Below are 25247 nucleotides of genomic sequence, written 5' to 3'. Positions count from 1 at the left end.
TAAAACTATGAGATTAGATGAGATCATCAACAAAGTGAACATAGACAAAAGAAAAAAGACCTGAGTCCTGGGAAACTCCCATGTGTGTAAGTTGGGAAGATGAGGAGGAACTTACAAAGGAGACTGAGAAGTTATGCTCATAGGAGTTAAGGAGAACCAGGTGAATGGGGGGTTCTAGAAATCAAGGGAAGATGGTGTTTCAGGAAGAGACTCTCAAATTGATAGATGTTGTTGCTGGGTCCTGTGTGGACTTTGCAGTTACTTTATTCATTCATTTTTACCAATGCTAGGAGTGGGAACACAGTCAGTCATGCTGTTCAAAATCTGTCGAGAACAGTAAGAAAAGGACATAGATTAAGTTCTCAATAGATTATGTTGCTGCAGTACACACTCACTAAATCACCCTGCTACATAATTAAGAAAATACAGGAAAATGACAGAAAAAAATTTAATCGGGGCTCTGAATGAATCCTTCTGGAATGTAGTGAGCTATCCCACATTAACTACTGTTGACATTTTGGTATATCCATTCTGTTTTTGCAACTGTGATTTTCGTTTTACAATTATGATTGTATGGAATACATGAAATGGCATATTACTAATTTATTTTTTTATTATTTTTAAAAATCAATTTCTAATACAAAAATAATATGTTTTACTGAAGATATTTGAAAGAGTAAAGAAAATTTAGAAGTCAGAGTGAAGAATATAAGAGGTCTCTACAACCTCAGTATGTACCATTAGCATTATGGTATCTGATACGTATTTTCATATAATATGCATGGTATACTTACCAACCTTTCTCCCTGCCTGCCTACCTACTTATCTAAGAAGTAACCCAGGGACAGGCTTTGTTTCTGCATAGATGGAGGTACAAATCCAAGGGGTGGGTGTGGGAAGTGGGGTAGGGTGGGGATGGGGTGAAAATCCAGCCTGCTAGACACCATCATCACATACCCTGTTGTAGGGGGTCTCAGTAGGTGGTCCTACCACCTTCTAGGAACACCACTCTTAATATTAAGCTGGATCTAAGAAGAAGGTGATAAAAAGTTCTAGGACCAATTGGTGTTTTAGTTAATTCTTAGAAGGGATATTTAAAATCTGTAACCTGATTCCAGGAAAATTTAGACACATAGGTATTTGGGGGGAAAAATATTTAAAGAATATTTAGAGGGTCTTTGTTAAGAAAAACTATATAGAATGTTAGGATCAGAAATAATCCTAAATATAATTAATTCAAGTTTTTCATTTTTATCTACAAAGATGCTAAAGCTCAGAGAGCTAGTGATTTTCCCATCCACAAACTGTAATCCATCAGCAGCAGAGTTAAGGCTCAAACTCAGTTTTCTCAATCCCAGAATCATCCTGGAATTTGTTGATAAAATTTGTGGTAATAGCTTTTTGGAGCCAGCCTTATTTGACACTGAAAAACTGCCTAGTCAAGCCTCCTGTAGTGAAAGGTGTGTGAACAGAGCTAGATTTAGAATTCTTCCTTTATGGTAAGGCTTTGTGGGAGTAAAGAGAGTCCCAAATTTGGAGTCCTGAGGTTTCCATCAAGTCTCAGTTTTTCCACTTCCTCTGTGATGAGAAGCAAACCGCATAACCATTTTGAGTCTTGGTTTTGGTTTTTTTTTCATCTGAAAAGTATGTGTGATATGTATCTTTCTACCTGACATGGTATTTTGAAGATGTTGATGCAAATTCACTACGGAAACTACAGCATTATGCAAATGTAGGGACTTGGTATTTTTATTAAGGTTTCGCAAGGAACTAGTTTCCGCATCCTACAAAAACATAATTGCCTTCAGAGCAAGATCCATGTGTGTTTCATTTTTCCGTTCCCCCGTAGTAAGTGCAGAGTAAATATTTGCTAAATAGTGGAGAGCTTTTATCACCTTTAGTAAAATGGAACATTCATGATGATTCTCCATGTGAGTTGTGGTGTAATAGGTACTGTGGGGATTGCCATGTTTATGTGGATGCCTTCACTGGGCCCTTAAGCTAAAAATAGGAGGGCAGCCCTGTCTGATGTTACTTCTGAAGTGTGGGGTTGTTTGTGTGGTAAAAGAAGTCACAAAACTTGCCATGAGACTGGAACAACATGCTGTTCTCATCAGACAGCATTTTAATCTTATTTTAAGGCTCCTTGGACATGATATTTATATGTGAAAACAATAGAGCTTTCCTCTTTATGTAGTCTTGTTTCAGTATTAATAATGTAATTTACCATAATGCTGTCTTTGTATTTTGTCCAAATTTGCCAATGGATCTTTTATGGCATTCTTGTTTTAAATGTGGAAAACGAGGTAGGGGTGACATACAGTAAAATGACTGACATGTGGCATTAATTCCTCGTTTTGTTGATATTTCTGATTTGTTAAGTTGAACTTAGGAATCACATCTTCAAATCGCTCTGGCCAGTTACTTTCAGTTTAAAGCAATGAAGTAATAGAAGTAAAGTACTTTATTTTTTGATTCATTAACACTGTTATGTATACAAAACTACATGAAATCAGCATCAAAGAATGTTGAAACTTGGAGAGGCTGCTCTAGAAACTATCTAACCCAGAGTCCTCAGTTTACAGCTCTGAGATCTTCCCTGATTTGCCTGGCATCACACAGGCTTAGGAAGTGAGCACCCAGATCTCTTGACTTGTAGTTAAATGAGGTTTTAGTCTGTAAAACAGACACATTATTCTGAACTGTGTTAAGCGGGTTCATGTGAAACTGTCATCTAGTTGAGTACATCTGTTTTCAGGATGAAGTCTGAAGATCCAACTATATTTAGAGCAGTAAACTGCATTCCAAGGTTCAATGTTGTACACAACGAATGCTCAGAATGTACTTATTCACAAGTTGTGTCTCCTTGAGAGACAACGCTTGAAAGCAATGGGCCGGGAACTTCTGGGAAAAGGATGGGGCAGTGAGGGTAGGGGTGGTGGTGTCTCCTGACTCAACTCATTAACGAAAAAAGAAAAAAGCCTATAATAGAAACAAAGCAATAAAAACCAACCAGACACACTTTCTCATCCCTTTTCTCCAGAGTGGGTCATTTAAGGTCTATCACGTACGTGCCAGTAAAAGAAAATGAGAGTGACTATTATCACATCAGGTAAGAATTCACTATGTAAGGACATAAGATGTGTTTACCCCTCAGTGCCACCTCACAGTACCAAATTTACATCCCTGAGTAGCACAGTGATTAGTACAGCAGATAAGCTTTATTCTATAAAACATATACATTATTCCATGTTATACTAAGAAAGTTCATGTGACACTGTTAGTAGATTAAAAAAAACATGTTACCTAGGACTCAACAATTTGAAAACTAAGGCAGAATTAACAGGAGAAGGGAAAAGGAATGTCTGCCTCTTGTGACATTGTGATAATGTTGTGACATTGAGCTAGAGGCACCATGTCTCACTAGGCTGGTGTCCTGCTTTCCAGAAGGGGAAATAAATACCCGTGCAAAATTGCCTCGGAGTCCTCCATGTTCCTTCTTGGGCTGAATTTGTCAGAATTTCGTTAATGCAGCATAGCACAACAGACACACAAGCCACACAGCCCTCATGTGACCACTATCTAGGTTGCTGATGTCTCTGATGATCTCTTTCTCAGAGAGGATAGTATGTGTGCAGCTGTTGTGTAGGAGAAACGAACCGAAGTCAGATTCTATGTCAGAATGTCTGTGTCAGTCATGGGAAATAGGTAGGCTTTTTTTTATTTTTTAGAGTTTTAAGGTCCATAACTTCAGTATCATTTTGATTGCTTAATTTTTACAAATCTCTTAATAAATTTATAAACTATAATCAAAAACTAAAAAATTAAGAAATATAAAATATGCAATTCGCAGTTTGTTCTCTTTCACTTTCCAGCCCTTATTTTTTTTTAAATCATTTAATGAATATACTGAGTCCGTAACATGTTCCAGGCTATCTTTTAGGTACTGAGGAAAAACAGTAAGCAGATGAAACTTCCTGCCCTTGTGGAGCTTTTGTGCATATCAGGGACACAAGAAATGAATAAGATAAAGATGCAAAAGAGATGGATGACTAGATAGTGGTAAGGATATATGAAACGCTGAGGCAGAGAGAACTGTGGTAGTGAAATTCAGGTGAGTGGACTGTGTAAACCTACCCAGAAGGTGGCTTTTGAGTAAAGATCTGACAGAGGTGAAAAAGTGAGCCAGACACACACTGAATGGAAGGAAGAGCTCCCTGGATGAGGACAGCTCATGTAAGTGGCCTTGAGGCAGGAGTGTGCTGTGTGGCTAAGGAACAACAGGAGCAAGTGGAGGGTGAGAGTCCTAGCAAAGTGGGCAGCAAGGGGTTTCAGCTCAGAGAATTAATGGCGACCAAAATGTATAGGGTATTGTTGGATTTTACCTCGTATCATTTTAAGATCACCATTATATAACTTCTGAAATGAACTATTTTACCCCAAATTCATATCTTGAAGCCTTAACCCGCAATTGTGACTGAATTTGGAGATGGGCCTCTAGAAAGGTGATGAAGATACATGAGGTCATATGAATGGGGCCCTAATCCAGAAGGACTATGTCCTTACAAGAAGAGGAAGAGACACCAGGAATGCTCTCACATAGAGAAAAAGCAATCAATCTGCAAGCCAAGGAGAGAGGCCTCAGAAGAAAGCAAATGTACTGAGTACTGATACCCTGATTCTTGGACTTCAGTATCCAAAGCTGTGAGAAAATAAATTTTTGTTATTTAACCAACCAGCCTGAGGTATTTGTTATGGAAGCCCTAGCCAGCTAATGCAGTATCTTAACACCCAACTATCTTTGTATAAGAGAACTTTCTGCTAAGTAGTCTGATTGATCTTGAGCAAACTTTCCTTATTAACTGACAGTAATACTTATTTTGTGTCAACCAAAAGTTGATAACTCATCCTACAGGTACTGTATTTGGTTTAAAAGTGGATAAGCTTACAGGTTAGTCATCCAAAGCAGAGCTAGTAGATCAGTCCAGCCAGATACATAGTTTCTTTTGCATTGGCAGTTTAAGAGTAGTTCTTAGAATTATTTTATTTCTACCTCTTTTATGTTTTCTCTTTTTTAACATAGAATTGGCCTTTGGCCAATATGAATGAATAAGATGCCATACCTCCTCTTTCCATCCATTTTTTCCACAAACCATGCCTCCCTCTTTAATATCTTATTAACTCTCTTTAAAAAAAAAAAAATGATGAGGGGGAAAGTGATGGGCTGCTTTTGGAGGTTTATTGTTCTGAACCAAGCACATAGCCATTATGATAAACTGCCTCTGTAAATGAATTTTAAAACTAGACATAAATATGTTGTATGCTGCATGTACTTTTTTAGCTCCTGGCTGTGCTCTATTTTTGAAATGCTATTTTTTTAGGACTCTGTATGTAGAAGTGCTTTTCCAGTGTCCTTTGTTCTATTTGTAAATGCATGTATTGCTTTGACTGTAGTATCATCTTGCTTCACGCTCTATTTTTTAAAAATAGGAAACCATGGTGATGCAAAGTACAGCAAAGAGAATATAGTGAATAATGTTGCAATAACTATGTATGGCACTGAGTACTAGAGTTATATGGACTATCACTTTGTAAGATCTATAAATGTCTAATTACTATGTTGTACATCTGAAACTAATAAAATATTGTACATCAACTATAACTGAAAAATGAATTTTTAAATAATCTAAAAAGATTTAAAAATAGTAAAAAATAAAACTGGAAAGCTAAACCTTTGGAACTATTGAGACCAATGAATAAAATATTTCCAGAAGCTTTTTTTGGACTGTATTTGTCTGGATTTTATTTTCCTGACCCTACCAAAGGAGGATAATAACTTGTTTAAGAGAATCTTTTCTTGACTCTTGTGGCAGATCTCAAGCAACTCTCCTTAGAGCGGGAAAATGAATTAAAATACAACCACTAAATAAAGGCTTTGAGACTTTTAAAATTAAATTGTGTGCTTGTACTTTCCCTAAAAACCACAAAAAGAGCAGTAACTAAGGTGGTCTTAAAAGATTTAAAGACATAAGTATGAATGATAGGAAGTTTCAGCTACTACCTAGATTGTGATTAAAACATCATGCAATTATATAATTTCTATATTAATTTTTTAACTTCCTCATTTTAAAATCTTAAGGATAAATATGTTATTATATATTTGGTTTTACAAAAGATATAGCCCTAACAATATTGGCTTTGAATAGTCACTTTAATTTGTAAGTTGAAAATTCTTCAAGGAGTGTTAACCTCAAGGATCTGCCTGTGCTATTCAGGGAATTAGCAAGAAAGTAGGGAATTTAAGTATCAGGCCATTGGGTTCCACTAGTATGGAGCTCTTAACACTTGAGAAATCTAAAGTTCCACCTCCATTCTAACAATACAGTCATTTGGAAAGTGGGAAAATTTAGTCAGTCTATACTTTTTTTTTTAATTTTATTTTTCAATTACAGTTTATATTCAATATTATATTAATTTCAGATGTATAGCATAGTAGTTAGACAATTATATGCTTCACAAAGTGCTCCTCCTGAATATTTCAGGTACCCACCTGGCACTATACATAGTTACTACAATATCATTGACTTTATTCCCTGTGCTGTACTTTATTTACATCCCTGTGACTATTTTGTAACTACCGTTATACTTCTTAATCCCTTTACCTTTTTAACCCAGTACTCCAAGGCCCTTCCCCTCTGACAACCATCAGTCTGTTCTCTGTATCCTTGAGTCTATTTCAGTTTTGTTTATTTTGTTCTTTAGATTCCACATAATAAGTGAAATTATATGGTATATGTCTTTCTCTGTCTGAATTATTTAGCACAATACCCTCTAGGTTCTTCCATGCTGTTGAAATTGGTAAGATTTCATTTCTTACAGCTGAGTAATATTCCACCTATATATGTACAACAATTTCTTTATCCAGTTGTCTGTTGATAGGTACTTGGTTGCTTTCACAGTGCAGTGAATAATACTGCAGTGAACATAGAGGTGCATATATCCTCTATGCATTTTGAATTAGTGTTTTGGGTTTCCTTGGATATATACCCAGACTGGAATTGCTGGGTCATAAAGCAGTTCCATTTAAAAATTTTTAAGGACCCTCCATACTGTTTTCCACAGTGATTCCATCAATCTACTTTCCCACCAACAATGCACAAGGGTTCTCTTTTCCCTACATCCTCACTGACACTTGTTAGTTGTTGATTTATTGATGATAGCCATTCTGACAGAGATGAGATAATATTTCATGGTGGTTTTAATTTGCATTTAATTTGCATGATTAGTGATGTTGAGCATCTTTTCATACATCTATTGGCCATCTGTATGTCTTCTCTGGAAGTGTCTATTTCAGTCCTCTGCCCATTTTTTTAAATTGGATTGCTTTTCTTCTTGGTGCTGGGTTGTGTGAGTTTTTAATAAATTTTTTATATTAACCCCTTATCAGATGTATCATTTGTGAATATCTTCTTCCATTCAATCTATACTTTTTTTTTAAATCTTAAAAAAGAAAAAAATCTTTGCTATCACAAACTAGTTTACTCACCTTTTTAACCAAACTGATTGGTCACATTAGCTAAAACACTTGAGATTCTTTGTGTGTTCAGAAACATAGCCTTTGGAAGGTATATTTTTGTCATATCCACTTATTGAGCATTTCTAGAGTGTGCGTTTTCTGTCAAGAACTATGACAGGTTCAGGAAATACATAGGTGTGTGTATAACAAGCTTCTTCCTTCAACTGACATTCAATTACAGACACCTAAAAACTCAAATCAAGACAGTTACATTACATGCTCAGATGAGTGCTCTAGGAGCTAGAATCAGAGTCAAAGAGATGTTTCCTTGAGAAAGAACCAGAAAAGGATATTAGAGACCTGAAAATATGGTTATAGCAGTATATGAATGGGGCTTGCAGCAAGAAATGGAGGAAGGTTAACCAAAATGGATCGATCTGCTGCCTTTTCATCTGTCATTTTCATGTTTTATTACTAGTTCTAAAGTTCAGTTAAAGTACATTGTTATTTAATTGGGTTAAAGACAGCTTTTAAAAACAATACAATATACAAATGATGTATTCTAGAATTGTATACCTGAAATCAATATAATTTTATTAACGAATGTCATCCTAATAAATTCAATTTAAAAACATAAAGTAAGTCCTTATGCTTTTAAGATACCCTAGAATCTGCACAGGTCTTGAGAATATGAAATACTTTATCACACTTTTAAATGCTGACATACAAGTTCATTGTAGAAAGCGGTCTATTTTTAGCCTTCAGAGCAATTCAAACCCACTTCTCTAAAAGAACTTTGAAAGATAAACACTCATATAAAATACTCTGTTATACAGCTTCCCCTGTTTATAATATAATTTGATGTGCCATTGAAATCTCCATAGAAAGCTTCAAATACATCTTGCTCAAACTTTTTCACACCAAGGTCACTTAGTTTTTGATGAGTCAGAAGATCATGTTGATGGATGAAACTGGTGAAGTAGTGACGTTTGAATGGTTAGCCATTTTATTCCTCTCAACACCAAGATCATGCCAATGTGTTTTGGAATCACATTGACAGTTTAGGAAAGGGGTAATCCTGAGAAGTGATTCTAACAACTAGTTTGTCTTGTTAAACTAGTGTGTCTAGTTAAACATTGTGTAAACAGCTCTATTTATACAAATCTCAATGTATTTTTTAAGTATTTTGCCCATATACTGTTAATATCTCAAGACCACTGTCATCATTTTCAATCCCTTTTTCTTTTCCTTCCTAACTCTCCTTGACACGTTGTGATTTAGTTCAGTTTATTTAGATGTTCTTCAATCATAAACTTAGTGGGGGTGGGAGTGTTAGAGATAAGTTTAAATTGGCCTTCTGTGTTTTTGTAAATTTCAAGAGACTACTGTCATGTCCCCTGGTTCATGGGACATGAATTTCTTCCTTCTAGTTCTAGGTCTTTTCCATGGTCAGCAGGAAATCAATTGGTTTAAGAATGACATCCCTCTGGTCAAGTTGCAGGCCATCTTCTTGAACATAGGGCCACTCTTTGATCTTTTAACAATTTATTCTCTGTTCCTCTGATGCCTGGATTCTTCCTGAATCTTTGGAAAACATGAGGATAGATTTTCCTGTGAGCTTTTATTTTAGGGACAGATATTTTAACTAATGTGATTGGAAAATTGCAACTTATTTATGAACAGAACCTGATGGTGTTAATATTTATCCTATGGGGTCTGCATAATGATTTCATTCCTAGCTAACCCCTTCTCTAAATGGCATCTTATGGAGAACTATTCTGAACCAGGTAGGAAAGTGTCAATTCTGCTTTACTAGTTTTTTTAATTTACTTTTTATGTCAATATGAAGTCACTTTAATATTCTTCTGAATTGGTTTTGAATTAGATGGAAAGTAGTGAACTTTCTCTTTGGAAGCAAAACTTTTCAGATCTTTGATGTTACGCTGTTAAAGTTGTTCCAATTATTTCCCCTTTTGCCCCCCTCCACCTTGCCTGCCTCCCACTTCCATAGTCAATCCCCACTGCATTGTCCGTGTCCATGGGTCCTTCATATGTATATTCCTTGACTACACCCTTCACCTTCATTCAAACAGTCTCCACCTCACTCCTCCCCTCTTACAGCTATCAGTCTGTTCCTTGTTTCCAAGCCCCTGGTTCTGTTTTGCTCATTAGTTTATTTTGTTCATTAGATTCCTCTTCGAAGTGAGATAATATGGTATTTGTCTTTCACCAACAGGCTTAATTCACTTAGCATGATAGTCTCCGGTCCATTCCATGCTGTCACAAAAGGTAGCAGTTCCTTCTTTTTTCTCTGCTGCATAGCATTCCATTTTGTAAATGTACCACAGTTTTTTAATCCTCTCATCTACTGATGGGCACTTAGGCTGTTTCCAGCTCTTGGCTACTGTAAATAACACTGCTATGAACATAGTGGTGCATAAGTTCTTTTAAATTGATGTTTCAGGGTTCTTAGTGTATATCTCCAGAAGTGGAATCACTGAGTAAAAAGGTAGTTCATTTTTAGTTTTTTGAGGGAATTCCATACTGTTTTCCACAGTGACTGCACCAGCCTGCATTCCCACCAACAGTGCTCTAAAGTTCCCTTTTCTCCACAACCTCGCCACCACTTGTTGTTTGTTGATTTATTAATGATTGCAGTTTTGGCAGGTGTGAAGTAATATCTCATTGTGGTTTTAATTTGCATCTCTCTGATGGCTAGTGATGCTGAGCATCTCTTCATATGTCTATGGACCCTCTGTATGTCCTCCTTGGAGAAGTTTCTGTTCATGTCCTTTGTGCATTTTTTAATTGGATTGTTTGTCTTCCTGGTGTTGAGTCATATGAGTTCTTTATATACTTTGGAGATTAAACCTTTGTCCAGTGTATCATTGGCAAATATGTTCTCCCATACAGTCGGTTCCCTTTTCATTTTGATGATGGTTTTTGTAGCTGTGCAGAAGTTTTTTAATTTGATGTAATTCCGTTTGTTTATTCTTTCCTTTATATCCCTTGCCCTAGGAGATACATCAGCAAAAATACTGCTGTGTGAAATATCTGAAATTTTACTATGTTTTCTGCTAGGATTTTTATGGTATCATGGCTTTTAAGTTCTTTATCCATTTTGAGTTTATTGTAGTGTATGGTATAAGTTGGTGGTCTAGTTTCATTTTTTGCAAGTACCAGTCCAGTTCTACCAACACCATTTATTGAAAAGACTATTTTTACTCCATTGTGTGCTCATGCCCTCTTTGTCAAATATTAATTGACCATAGATACATGGGTTTCTTTCTGGACTCTCTATTCTATTCCATTGATCTATTTGTCTGTTCTTATGCCAGTACCAGACTGTTTTAATTACAGTGGCCATATAGTATAGTTTGATATCAGGCATTGTGATCCCTTCAACTTTGCTCTTCTTTCTCAAGGTTGCTGCGGCTATTCAGGGTCTTTCTTAGTTCCATATAAATTTTTGGAGTATTTGTTCTAGATCTGTGAAATATGCCATTGGTATTTTAATGGGAATTACTTTGAATTTGTAGACTGCTTTGGGTAGTATGGATATTTTAATGATGTTAATAGTTTCAAATCATGAACACAGTATGTACTTACATTTATTTATATTTTTCTCAATTTCTTTTTTCAGTGTTCTATGGTTTTCTGAGTACAGGTCCATTACCTCCTTGGTAAAATTTATTTCTAGGTATTTTATTTTTTTGTTGTTGCTACGGTAAATGGGATTTATTTTTTAGTTTCTACTTCTGATAGTTCATTGTTAATCATCAAGTGTCATCAATTGATGACATTGATTACATCAATGTAATCAATAAAAATGCCATCAATTTCTGGATACTGACTTTGTATCCGGCTGCTTTACCAAATTCACTTAGTAGGTTGAGTAGTTTTTTGGTGGAGTCGGTAGGGTTTTTTAGTGTACACTATCATTGTCTGCAAATAATGACAGTTTTACTTCCTCCTTTCCAATTTGGATGCCTTTTATTTTTTCTTCTTCTTGTCTGATCACTATGGCTAGAAGTTCCAGTACTGTGTTGAATAGCAGTAGTAAGAATGGACACCCTTGTCTTGTTCCTGATCTTAAGGGAAATGCTTTTAGTTTTTGCCCATCGAGTATGATGTTGGCAGTAGGTTTTTTGTATATGGCCTTCATGATGTTGAAGCATGTTCCCTCTATTCCACTTTGCTGAGGGTTTTTACTATAAACTTGTGCTGGATTTTATCAAATGCTTGTTTCAGCATATATTAATATGACCATGTGATTTTTGTCCTTCATTTTGTTTATGTGGTGTTTTACATTTATTGATTGTGCATATTGTACATCCTTGCATCCCTGGAATAAGTCCCACTTGATCCTGGTGTGTGATCTATTTAATGTATTGCTGGATCTGGTTTGCCAATATTTTGTTGAAAATTTAGCATGTACGTTCATCAGAGATACTGATCTGTAATTTTCTTTATTTGTTTCTTTACCTGGTTTTGGGATTAGGATAATAGTGGCCTCATTAAAAAAAAGAAAAGTTGGGAGTCTTCCTGATTCTTGAATTTTTTGGAATAGTTCGAGAAGGATAGTTGTTCAGTCTTCTTTGAATATTTGGTAAAATTTGCCAGTGAAACCATCTGGTCCAGGGCTTTTGTGTCTCAGCAGTATTTTGATTACTGCTTCGATTTCGCTGGTGTTATCAGTCTATTCAGGTTTTCTGCTTCTTCCTGATTCAGTTTTGGAAGATTGTATGTTTTTAGAAGTTTATCCATTTCACGCAAGTTGTCCAATTTCTTGGCATATCATTGTTCATAGTAATTTCTTATCATTCATGTTATTTCTGATACCAGTTGTTACTACTTCTCTTTCATTTCTGATTTTATTTACTTGGGTCCTCTCTCTCTCTTTTTCCTGATAAGTCTGGCTAAAGGTTTGTCAATTTTATTTATCTTTTTAAAGAACCAGCTCCTAGATTCACTGATCTTTTGAATTTTTTTTTCCTTAGTCTCTCTGTCATTGAATTCTGCTCTGATCTTGATTATTTCCTTCCTTCTGCTTGTTCTAGTTCTTTTAGATGTAGGGTTAGGTTGTTTATTTGAGGTTTTTCTATTTTCTTTAGGTAGGCCTGTTTTGCTATGAACTTCCCCCTCAGGACTGCTTTCTCTGTGTCCCATAGGTTTTTAGGTTGTTATGTGTTCCTTTTCATGTGTTTCCAGGTACTTTTTTTATTTTTTTCCTTGATCTCATTGTTAACTCATTCACTATTTAATACCATGTTATTCAGCCTCCATGTTTTTGAGCTTTTTTTCCTTGAAGCTGGTTTCTAGTTTCAAGCCATTGTGACCCAAAAGGATGCTTGATATGATTTCATTTTTTTTGAATTTGTTGAGGCTTCTTTTATTACTTTTTTAAAAAATTGTGACAAAATTTACAAGACTTTACCATTTTAACCATTTTTGACTGTACAGTTCAGTGGCATTTAGTACATTTACTAAATGGAGATGGGTGGATGTTGTACTTTCTGCCTCTTTGGATTTGACTATTTCTGGTACCTCATATAAGTGGAATCATACAATGTTTGTCCTTTTGTGTTGTTTATTTCATTTAGCATAACGTCCTCAAAGTTTATCTATATTATCACTTGTGTCAGATTGTTACTCCTTTATCAAGCTGGATAATATTCCATTGTAAGCGTGTTACACATTTTGTTTATCTCTTCATATATTGATGGACATTTGGGTTGCTTCCACCTTTTGGCTATTGTGTATAATGCTGCTGTGGACATTTGTGTATAAACATTTTTTTGAGTCCCGTCTTTCACTTGTTTTGGGCTTATACTCAGAAGTGGAAATGTTGTATCATATGATAATTCTATGTTTAATTTTCTGAGAAACTGCCATACTGTTTTCAACAGTGATTCTGCTTTGTTCTTGACCCCTATTATAACTGCCTGTGCTCATGGCTGAAGAGGATGAGATCAGGGATAAAACTGACTGAGGGGCTTTCTACCCTGTCAGGGATCTTTAAAAAAAGAACAAACAGAGAAACTTTTAAAAAATTGATGAATGATGCCTAGGCAAACAGTTCTCTTTCACTTCATGTTAATAAAGTTCTGAAAGAATAAAAGTGGCCCCATCAGTACAGAGCCCTGGGAATTGTGGGATTTAAGCATTTTGTGCCTAATGTGACAAGGGCTGTTTGGTAGCAGAATCAAACAACATACCCTCTTCTAACTTCTCCCAAAGGGTTAATGAGGCACCACAAGAGACATAATAGTCACAAGTTTGTTTTACTGTGGTGAGACCCAAGTCTGGCCCTCAGATGTGATAAGGCCAGGTTCTGTGACATAGTTCCCATAAACATGAACCTGGTGAGTGAACTCACTGATACTTGCATCCCAGGAAATACCACAGAGATTGCCTCATCCAGCTCTCCACCCCAAAGGGCAATGGACCTCACCCCTGAAGGTTACAGGTTGTTTCCTGCCTTGTCCACAGAAAACTAAGTACCCAAAGAACATTTCCTGTTCTCCAGACTTTTCCAAATTGTTGACCTATGTCAACTACTCTAATGGGACTTTTACAGTGAGACTTGAGAATAGTGCCCACCCTCAACTACAAACCACCTACCTTACCTGTATAAAACGTATGCTTGCTTCATATTTGGTTGCATGCAAGGATGTCAGCCCCACCTGAAGCTTGGCTACCTCACCAGCTGCATCTAACAACCCACCCTTGGCTTGAACTCATCTTATTTCAGTTCCCAGGAAAATCTTGTTTAGAGAAACAATTAGAGAGGATTACCTATAGGATATGCAATCCCTCTGTTCTTCTTAGAAACTCCTCATACTTATCTATCCCTGGATTAAACAGGACCATCAAACAAGGAATTTCTGGATGCTGACATCCTGACCCCTTGTGCAACAGCTTACTGTCTTCCACTCAGGGCCAGCCTTCTTTGAGTAATGTAACACTCAGCTGTACAAAGCTCAGTGTTGTACAACTGATCCACTGTACATAGTACCTACTGTATATGAAGCCCTACAAAAGAAATGGCTCCCTGGCCTCCATCCTAGGAGGAGTCGTTCTCTGAGCAGTTGGTTTGTTGTGATCCTTTCGGCTAGAATTTGAGTGTTAACCTCATGCCATTCTCCACCTTATTTTTCTGTTTGCTCATTGCCTCACTTACTTTAGGTCATTGAATTACCTGAATTTTTGTAAGTTATTCAAATCTTTTACGGAATAAATTGTAAATATAAACGTGAACCAGGTATCCTTAGCTGCTTCGAATGTTCAGAGGACAAAATGTATGTAAATTATTAGCTTTCAGAGAACTGGAACATGATCAATAGTGTTGGCATTAAAACCACTGCTATTCTGAACATGACTAAATTTTAAGTTCTGCACTGTCAGGGACCTTGACCATCTTGGTCACTATGTATCTCCAGTTGCTAGTGCTATGCTTAGATGTAGAGATGCTCAGAAAACATTCCCTGAGGACCTGAGCAGGCAGGATTTCTCTATACCTAAAAGGGACCACCACCGCAGTCTGTAGATGCTCAGAAGCAAGAGAAGCCATGACACTGTGGTGTTGCCTCCCCCTTTGTCACACATGAGGGAACGCAGCAGGCACTTCTAATGTTCTCCTCTCTCCCTCTCTGCAGACTCACATTTCCAGACTTCCTCCTGGTGCAGTGGCAGGACAGTCCGTGGCAATCGAAGGTGGGGTTTGCCGCTTGGAGAGCCCAGTGAACTGAACCTTCAGAATGAGCATGAAGCACCTGAGGCATTTCAGAACCTGAACTTTCTGGTGTTTTTAACGAAGTTGGATGTTTTATTGTCTTCATTTCATAAGTCCTATTGCAGCCTTGTGCACCGCTGGCGACACTAGCGCTGCTGTAGTTATTGCTTAGTGACACGCGGGCCTTTGTGGGTGAGTGGGACTGAATGCGTGTGTGTGCGTGCATGCTTGCTTTTCCCTTGATGAAACAGAAACTTCTCCCTATTGTGTAAACTTAAGACCAGGAATGATTAAATCATATTTACAAAATGTGTGCTTTAACTGTTTACAAGTCAAACCTGAAGTTGCAGGAAACATTTTTTATTTCATAAAGAGGTACCAACTGTTGATGTAATGTGTCTGAATTGAAGAGTAAATCTACTTGTTTAAGTGATTTGACAGTGATAGTGCTCAATTTAATAACAGTAATAAGTAATAAAGTGTTTTTATTTGTTAACCAGTTTAAGTGGATCCTGTGGTAACTTAAACTGTTATTCTCATCCCTCATATGGGGCATTTTTTTTTTAACAGAGAGTGGTTTCAGTGAAACAATCTAGCAAAGAATTAAGGTCAGAACCTTATTAAATAATAGTCTTATTGATAAAGTTTGTACTTCTTTACTCAAGCCTTTCTAAGCTTAAATACTGCATAGCTTCGAGCTGTATGTACTGTATTATGAAAGAATATGTAAAGAGAACATACAGTAATGCACAGTCCTTAATTTGTGTATAATAGAATGTTATTTACGATGTAACACTGTAAATAAGAAAGCAAAATTTATGGGAAAATTCAATATTATCTTTGTTTCTTGTTTAAATATATTTTTAAGGTAAAAGCACGAAAATAAAAGCAGCATATTACTGGGTATAGTGTGTGACTCCTCTTCTCAGACTAATAAATTATCTTTTGAATCCTAGATTGACGAGCCAATTTTTATTTTGTTTGTAAAAAGTTACTTCCATAAATCATACTTTTAGCCTTCTTACTGTGATTCTCATTGTTCAAAATCCAGTCTTAGGTTTGTCCAGTTAGGTTGGGCACTAGCAAGGTAAAAGTTAAACTTAGTACATGATTCAATGGTCAGTACAGAAATCCCTACAATATCTGTTGCAATTTGATAAAAAATAACAATGGGAAGGAATAAGAACGCTTTGCTTTGAAAAATTGTAGTGGCAGTTGAAAACTCAAAGATTGCAGTTTGATAAATGCTTCTAAATGTTATATTTAGTGATTCTGGAGCCACATAAGAAAACCAAGACTTTCCTTTTGATTTTCGGTGTAAGAAGTGGCTATCAAGAAGCTACTAAAGATAGACTTGCTCAGGGGGAGGAATTTCCCTGCACCATATAATCATGGCTCTGGGCGGTAACTGATAAAACCCCAGATGAAATTATATACTTGACATCGATATATGGCCAAATTATAAAGGAAAGACAACCAAAATGGAGTGGGTGTAAATATGAATGATTTGGGAGTCTCTGACTTATATTCCTTGTACAGGCAATTACATTTGTCTCACTGTGTCCTGTAGACAGGTTGGTGCCATGGTATCTGTTTCTCATTCTTAATGAGGCTGGGAACTTTGTGAGAGATGGGCTGGCTGGTAGGGAGCCTTTGGCTTCAAAAGCTTTCAAAGACCTGTTACCTGTTGGCAGGGTTTTTTTAGGAACTGGACTGGATCACGTAAAACTATCAGGACACTTTGGAGTCTGAAAATGATCTGACCTATATCACTAGGAATGCCATGTCTTTCATCTCCTTTTGACTTTATTTCATTCATATTTAAAAGTTTGGGCTTGTTAAAGACCCCTTTTAAGAAGAGTTTAAAAACTGGTCAGTATAAAAGAGCATGACCCCATAACAGTTTGTTAAGACTTTATTCTCCAGTTTCTATTTTTTTTAATTTATGGAATATTGTGAAACCAGGGAGAAAAGAAAAAGTGGTAGTCAGAATCACGAGGAAAAAAACGTAATGGGCAGTATAAGTTCCTTTGTTATAATATCAGATGCTAATGAATGGATACTGGCAAATATAAAATCAACTTCATTTCACACAAAAGTAGAAAAGGTAGAGACAGATAAGAAAATGACCTCATGTCCTAGTCTGACTTATATTACCAAGATTCTGAAGCTATATTTTAAGATGCCGACTTTTAATGTGGAGAATCTTAGCTGTATTGCCTATATTCTATTACCTTTTAAGTCCTGAACATCGGATGTTTGGTTCTCTTGGGTATAATGAAATCTGTTCTGGATTCATCAAGGTGTTATCACTGTGATCCTGCTTGGGGTTTGGAAGCGGTGTCTTCAGATCTGGAAAGGAGCAGAGGGGACCTGGGGTGCCTGTGCTGACAGCACATGTGGCAGCCACACCTGGGCTCTGTCCTCCTCTTGTCAGCTCTGCCACTTATCATGCCACTCCTAAGGCAGGCCCTGCCTCATTGTTTAACTGCCACTTTTAAATGTGAACTTGAACTCAGATGTCAATGTCAGAATTTTGTAAAAGTACATATAATCAAGTCCTAAATGCTCGTCCTAGGTGCTTGTCTGTGAGCAAAATGGAAGAGTTTTGGGTCCTGGATATGGGGACATCTCTTGGCTTTTCATAGCCTTTTGTGCCCAATTCCTCAGTTTCTCCCATGTGGCGGAGTGGTGATGCTGCATGCCAGTTAACCGCAGCTAAGCAAGGTTGCTCTGTTTGGAAGCATTGGAGGTAGGATGTGAGGGAAGAATGGAGGGAAAGAAGAAGGGAAGATTTAGAAAAGTGCTTGAATTATTCTTGAATCTTGAGATTGTTTGGAATTTTTTTTAAAAAATCTCATCGTTATAAAAAAATTCATGTTTGTAAGAAATCTGAAAATAGGTAAGAAAAAAATGAACCTTACCCCACTTCCCTAAAGAACTAGTAACTAGTTCAGCAACTAGTAACACTTTATGCATAAATTTTCTGTGTTTTTAACACATAAATGGGGTTATATTGAACCCTCAAATGGAGTTACATAACCTTTAATTTTCACTTAATATCATGGAAAGATGTCTAGACCTATAGGTTTATACAATACCTCATTTGCTGCTTCTCTATACAATTCTGGTTACACTCTTGCTGTTAAATAAATATGTTTCATCCTAAAACTTTTGTGGAAATCCATCACAGTCCTGACAGTACAGTCAGCATCCATTTTTTCAGGCCATAAACTCATACAGTAAACACTGGGAGGTTTTAGAGAATGAAAGCCGGTTTGGCAGGTGTCCTGGAGCAGACCGTTGTCATTGCCCACAGATCTGTTTCAGAGGGCCCCAAATACCTGCATCTCTGAAGAGATGATAGAAGCTGGTGTATAAACATACTGCTTCCCTTGCTCTTCGGGTGAGATAATTCTGAGTTATGTGTTTCATACAGTTTTTGAGATATTTCCCACAGGAATTAAGCTTTAGTTACCTGTTGAAGTAGTTGACTGGTTAATACACCTTGTATTAGCTTTATTTTCTTCTCTACCTGTGTTTCCTGGAATTGTTAGGTAGCAGCTAAGAATGAGTGGCCAAAGGGAAAATAAAGGCAGAGCCCTCATCATTACATTACAATCTAACAACTTAATACAGGAGGCTAGAAGCAAAAGGAAGACATGTGTCACCAATTAAATCAGCAGTCCTGAGCTCAGTTTGATAAGATTGTCATGTGTCCTTAGCATTGCAAACGAAATAGCACAGGAGGAGGGGAGAATCCTTGAGAATGTGTTGAGAAAGGGGCTCCTGTAACAACCTTGTTACTAAGATTCCTGGTTGTCCTGAACATCACAAGCAGGAAATCGTACAGGAAGCGGGGGTGGGGGGGGGTTGGGGGGGTGGGAAGGGGTTGGTCCTTGAGATTCTATGCTGGGAAAGGGAGCTTCTGTAACAATTTCACTAAGAGCCTTTACTAACTGAGAAAGGAAGCCTATGTAGCTGTACATTATTCTCAAGGGAGAGAAAGAGGGGTACCTGGAAGCTAGCTAAGGTATATAACCCCTGAACCCCAATAGTATACTTAGATGAGTTAGGTACCCACTCGTAGCCTTGGTTCAAGTGTATATAATAAACTTAACAACTTTATTTCCTCTGTACATGGGGCATTTAGACTTGCTGGGTTCTTGCTTGCAGATTTGTGCTCATATGTGTTTCATAAATAAACTTAGTATTTCATTCCCACTATACATACTTGTCTCCTCATTGAATTACTCTCTTGCAAGCAAGATAGGAACTGAAAATGGGGAGGGAGCCTCTTGACTCAGGCCTCTTTCTCCCTATCCGTAACAGAATCATCTACCAAATGAACGACTTGTACTTCACTCCTTATTTCAGGGTTGCTTCTGGGAGACTTGAAACTAAGAAACTTCCTGTTCCATATACTCTTGGCCACAAGCCCTTGGTGGGCCTTCACTCCTATGGGTGATGGACCCATCCAACTGCCTGTGTACCCACTGGCGCCTTTCTTCGTGCCTTGCATTCCTGATGAACCATTTTCATCCATAACATCTGACAAAATCCTCCAAGTGATAAGGCTTGATGTGTCACAAAAGCAGAGGGTTACCACTAAGTCAGTATTGACAGACTGCTAGAGACAAGCAAGCACTTTTAAGGATGTAGTGAATAAACAAGCTGGCCTGCAGCAGTCCACCAAGGATTGATGGACACCTTAAAGGAAGTGACTGGGATTGTGGTAATGGTAGTTGGGAGAAACCATAGCCAGATACGTAGGTTATGACTGAGATTTAAAGAGACCTAAAAAGATGTTGCCAGTGTCTCCATGTCATGAACATGTCTCCACCATGACCATCCAATGGCAGCCTCATACAGTGCCATTTCCTGAATGTCATTTCTCAAGCCTGGATATCCGTAACAATTTTATGATTAAAAAATTTTAATGCCTCCCAACATTTTTCATAAAGCAAAATGTTTATTAAATCAAACACATCAACTTTGTTCTGACATAAACCCTGCAATTGCTCAAGGTTTGGGAGTCCTTCTGTGCCAGGAATTGCAGTGTCTTTGTCCAGCTTAAGGTTGCAGTGGAAGGACTTGCAAAGGAACTACAGGTGGAAGGCACTCCTCCCTCCCAGGAACACTGGCCCACAGAAAAGGTGCATCCAGAAAAAAAGAGCTTTTGTGTATATGATACATTTATTTTACTTTAGCTGTATTCTAAACCTTCCCCAAAAACTGATTAAGCAGAGGAAGAGGTGTGGGTGGGTAAATGTCGCAGGCTACAGGTGGGAATCAGTGAATAGGAGTTCGGCAACCTAAAGTAATACTTTTACATTAATGTTTGTTCTGGAATGTTAAGAATTCTTAAGGAATACACTGCTTTTCCTCAACACTCAATTTGGGTTCAAGTTCACAAGGTATTAACCCAGATGTCTATCATCAGAGACCCACAGGCTGACCAAATTGACCAGGCAGTTTTTCTTTTCCACATGCTGCTCTGAAGCATATGTCCACAGGAAGGATTAAATATAAAACTGGCAAGGGCCTCCCTCCAAGGCTGTACACTCAGCTTCCAGAAGCCCATCAGCCAAGCCCAAGGTGGTTCTTCACGACCAGTTGTGGAAAGCGGGAGGGGAAGCAAGCATGGTGGTTTCTCCTTTACATGGTAAAGTCTGTGAAGCACTGAAACCACAGTGGCAAAGCCGGAAAAACTGGGCGAGGGTTTCTCTGCCTTGAACTGCCATGGGGATTCCATTGATTGTCAACAGAGTTTTAAGAAGCTGTAAAGAAAAAAACAAACAATCCCTTTAACCTCTGCTGTTGCTATTACGTTGGAGACCCAAAAAGTTGCTCTTGCCTGGGTTGGTGTGGCTCAGTTGGTTGGAGCTTTGCCCCATAACCAAAGGGTTGTGTGTTTGATTCCAAGTGAGGGTACAGACCTAGGTTTCGGGTTTGATCTCCGATCCCTGGTCCAGGCGCATACGATCTTTGGTCTGTGCACGTCGGGAGGCAACCAATTGATGCTTCTCTCTCACATTGATGCTTTCTCTCTGTCTCTCTCTCTCCCCTGCCGCCTCTCTAAAAGCAATGAAAAAAAGTGTCCTCGGATGAGGATTTTAAAAAAGGAGGAAAAAAAAGAGTTGCTCCTAAAATGACTTTTCCTGGCCTTAGAAAACCTAACAGTACTTTAAGAGATAGAAAATCTTCTTCTAATATATTAAGAAAAGGATTATTAATATATAAATATATTAATATATTATTATATTATAATATTAATTGTTTTATTATTAATATATATTAATGTAAGGATTCTTTTCCACGTAGAAGCAGTAATATTTTAAGCTGTCCAAACAAGTTTTTCCCTCAAACCTGTTAACTAGCAGTCTTCTCCATTTGCTTAATAGTATAACTCCATTCTTCTGGGTGCTAAGGTCAGAATTCTTGAGGTCATTTTTTCATGTATCTATTGCTGTATAGCAAAGCTGTCCCAAAACTTAGAAGCTTAAACAACAACTGTTTTATTTGCTAACAATTCTATCAAGTAGGCTTGGCCTCAGTCAGTGGTGGTTCTGCTGCTCTTGCTGGTTTCACTAGTGTGCTGCATTCAGGGGAAGGGGGAGCCAGGGGCTGGGCTGTCTGGGCTGCTTTCTCCCTCCATGCAGGCTCAGGCCCCCCGCACCCCGACACATGGCCTCTCTACATGGTCTTTCCACGCTACATCTCCCACTGGACATGGTGGCCCAAGTTTCCCAGGAACACAAAAGCAGAAGCTGTCACGTCTCTTTAAGGTTTATTTCCAGAAATGGCTCGTCATCACTTTTGCCACATTTATTACTTAAATCAAGTCATCTGGCCTAGCCCAGATTCAAAAGGGTAGGGGACTACATAAGGGCATGAATACAGAGGCAAGGCTCATTGGGGCCCACCAACCTGATATCCTTGAATCCACTTTAGCTCCTATTTAACAACCAATCCATCAACAAATGCTACCAGCCCTCCTTTAAAATGTATCCTGAATCCAACCACTTTTCACCAACATCTCTTACTTGAGTTATTAAGACAGTGTCCTCACTGGTCTCCCTGTCTTTGTTCTTGCCTACAGTTACTTGTTGACCTGGCAGGTGGATGGAGTCTGATCATGGTGTTCCTTGCTCAAAACATGTCAGTCAGTACACCCTGCCTCAGAGCCTTTACCAGGCCATGGGATCTCTTCCTTGTTACTTCCCTAACTCACTCTACTCCAGCCATCTGGTCTCCTTGCTGTTCTTCGAACATCCCAGACATCCTCCCATCTCAGAACCATTGAACTTTCCAGATGGATTCACAAGGCTTTGCTCCTCTCTCTTGTCTCCTTCAACTCCTTGTTCAACTGTTACCTTCTCAAAGAGCACTCTCCTCACCACCTTCCTGCCCCACACTGAATATCACCTTTCTGCTTTTTACCCTCTCTGGCATTTATTACTTTCTAATCTACCATATAACTGACATATTTGTTTGGTTTATGTGTCTCCCTCTGTTTGAAAGTAAACTCCCTGAAAACAGAAGTTTTTGTGACATTCATGTTATACCTCCAGTACCTAGAACAGTGCCTGGCACATAGTAGGTCCTCAGTAAATATTTGTTCAATGAATAAATGAAGGTTCCTCATGGCAACATGGAAGAGACAGTGTGGAGAAGTGTATTAGTTTTCTATTGCTGCCATAGTAAATTACCACAAACCTGGTAGCTTAAAATAACACAAATTTATTATCTCACAATTCTATAAGTCAGAAGTTTTTTGCTTGTTTCTCTGCTGCAGCTCCCACAAGGCCAAAATTGAGGCATTGGCAAGGTTTCGTTCCTTTTGTGAAGTGTTAGGGGAGAATTTGTTTCCGGGTCATTCAGGCTGTTGGCAGGATTCAGTACTACGAGATTGTAAGAATGAGATTCCCCAGTTTCCTTGCTGGATGTTGGCTGGGGGAAAGTAAATGTAACAAATACACAAATATATGCTTGCTCTCCTTATCTCTGCTTCTTTAATTAACATAAAATCATGGTGTATTTTTGCATTTATAACATCTATAGATATAATATGTGTGACAATAGTAGCAGAAAAAGGGAGCCATATAAGAGTAACGTTTCTAATTTTTCAGGGATTGTGTCAGTATAAGGTTGATAAATTAAGGTGTAAGTGGTAAGCCCTAAAGTAACCACTAAGAAAATAACTAAATAGTTAAAAAAAAAAATCATTGAAAGAATTAAATTGCACTTAATGCAAAACAAAGCAGTAAAAGAGGAGCAGAAGAACAAAATAGATAGAACAAAAATATGACACAGTTCCATAAGCCAGGGGGCGAAAGACAAATACCATATGATCTCACCTATAAGCGGAACCTAACCAACAATACAAAGATGCAAGGAAAATAAGACCAGCAACACCGAAAGGAAAAGAAATCAATAGACACAAGAGGGAAGGAGGGGTGGGGTGGGGACAAGGAAGGGAAGGGGAAAGTCAAGGAACATATAGCAAAGACTCATGGACAAAACCAAAGGGGAAGAGCTGAGGGAGGGAAGGAGGGAGGAAGCAAGGGAAAGTGGTGGGGGGATGGCAGAGACAAATGTATTTGATAAAATAAAATAAAATAAAATAAACCAAAAAATAAAATAAATAAAAAGCATATATTAACAAAAAAATATGACATACAAAAACAAAAAAATGCTAAATAGATATATATTTAAATATATTAATAATAACGGATGTTGTATTAGGCAGAATTCTTCCGATAAATAGAACCAGCAGGATGGCGGGGGGGCGGGCAGTGTATAGATATAAATATGATTTTTTTATATGGAACTGGCTCACATATTTATGGAATCTAGCAAATCCAAATCTCCAATGTAGGCCAGTAGGCTCGAGACCCAGGAAACCCAATTATGCAGTAGTTTGAAGGCCAGCAGCTTGGAGAACCAGGAGAGCAAGAGTGTAATATGAAGTCTGAAGAAGGTCTCCTGGAAAATTTTGCATTATTTAGGATTTCAAGTGATTGAACGTCTACCCACATCATGGTGGGCAACCTTCTTTACTCAATGTTCACTACTTTAAATGTTAATACAATCCAAAATACACCCCAAATTGACACATAAAATTAACCATCACAGATGTGAATGGATTAAACCACCCAATCAAAAGGCTGAGATTATTAGATTGGACTTTAAAATAAACTCCAATTACACGTGGTCAATAGGAGACACGATTTAAATTTAAATGTATAAAAAGGTTGAAACTAAAAGGATGGAGCAAGATATGTCATGCAAAGCAGCAACCATAAGAAAAATAGAGTGTATTTACTCATATCAGACAAATAAACAAATATACAATATATGACTAGAGATAAATAGGAGCATTTTATAGTGATAAAAGAGCTAATGCAGCAGGAATTTATAACAATTATAAACATATATACATGTAACAGTGCTGTCCCAAAATACATAAAGCAAAGGCTGATGCTATTGAGGGGAGGAATAGATAATTCAACAATAATAGACTTCCATGCCCCACTTTAAATATTGGCTAAAACAACTAGGCAGGAGATCAATAAGGAAATAAAAGACTTGAACAACACTATATGTATACACAAGGTATACCTAAAGAACGCTCTATCCAACAACAGCAGAATACAAATTCTTCTTAAGTGCACATGAAGCATTCACCAGGATGGATCTTATGCTAGATCATAACACAAACTTTAGTAAATTTTAAAAGATTGAAATCATATGAAGTATGCTCTTTAATCACAAAAGTAGTATTAGACATTACTAACTGAAATAGACTGGGGGAATTCAGCTATATGTGGAAGTTAAACAATGCATTATTTAATAACTAATGAATCAAAGAGAAAAGCATAGAAAATGAAGACATAACATACCAAAACTTACGAGATGCAGCTAAAGCAGTGCTTAGAGGGAAATTTATAGCTGTAAATGCATACGTTGAAAAAGAAGAAAGATCTCAAAAAT

General features: G+C 37.5%; 1 protein-coding gene across 2 annotated transcripts in view; it reads left to right on the top strand.

Moving 5' to 3' along the window:
- The window catches only part of TASP1 (taspase 1), a 305001-nt gene extending 288862 nt beyond the window's left edge, over nt 1–16139 (top strand). For both annotated transcript variants that reach the window (XM_054574067.1, XM_054574068.1), the window contains one exon: nt 15175–16139. In XM_054574067.1, coding sequence (XP_054430042.1) covers nt 15175–15267 — 93 coding nt within the window. In that variant the 3' untranslated portion in view covers nt 15268–16139. The remainder of the gene's footprint in view (nt 1–15174) is intronic.
- The last annotated feature ends 9108 nt before the right edge of the window (nt 16140–25247 follow it).

Source organism: Pteronotus mesoamericanus, unplaced genomic scaffold, assembly GCF_021234165.1.
Source record: "Pteronotus mesoamericanus isolate MK-2021 breed Mesoamerican mustached bat unplaced genomic scaffold, CSHL_Meso_final contig_25, whole genome shotgun sequence".
In the NCBI taxonomy this organism is placed as follows: Eukaryota; Metazoa; Chordata; class Mammalia; order Chiroptera; family Mormoopidae; genus Pteronotus; species Pteronotus mesoamericanus.
Note: the sequence above shows the minus strand (reverse complement) of the source record. Positions and strands in the feature narration are given on the sequence as shown.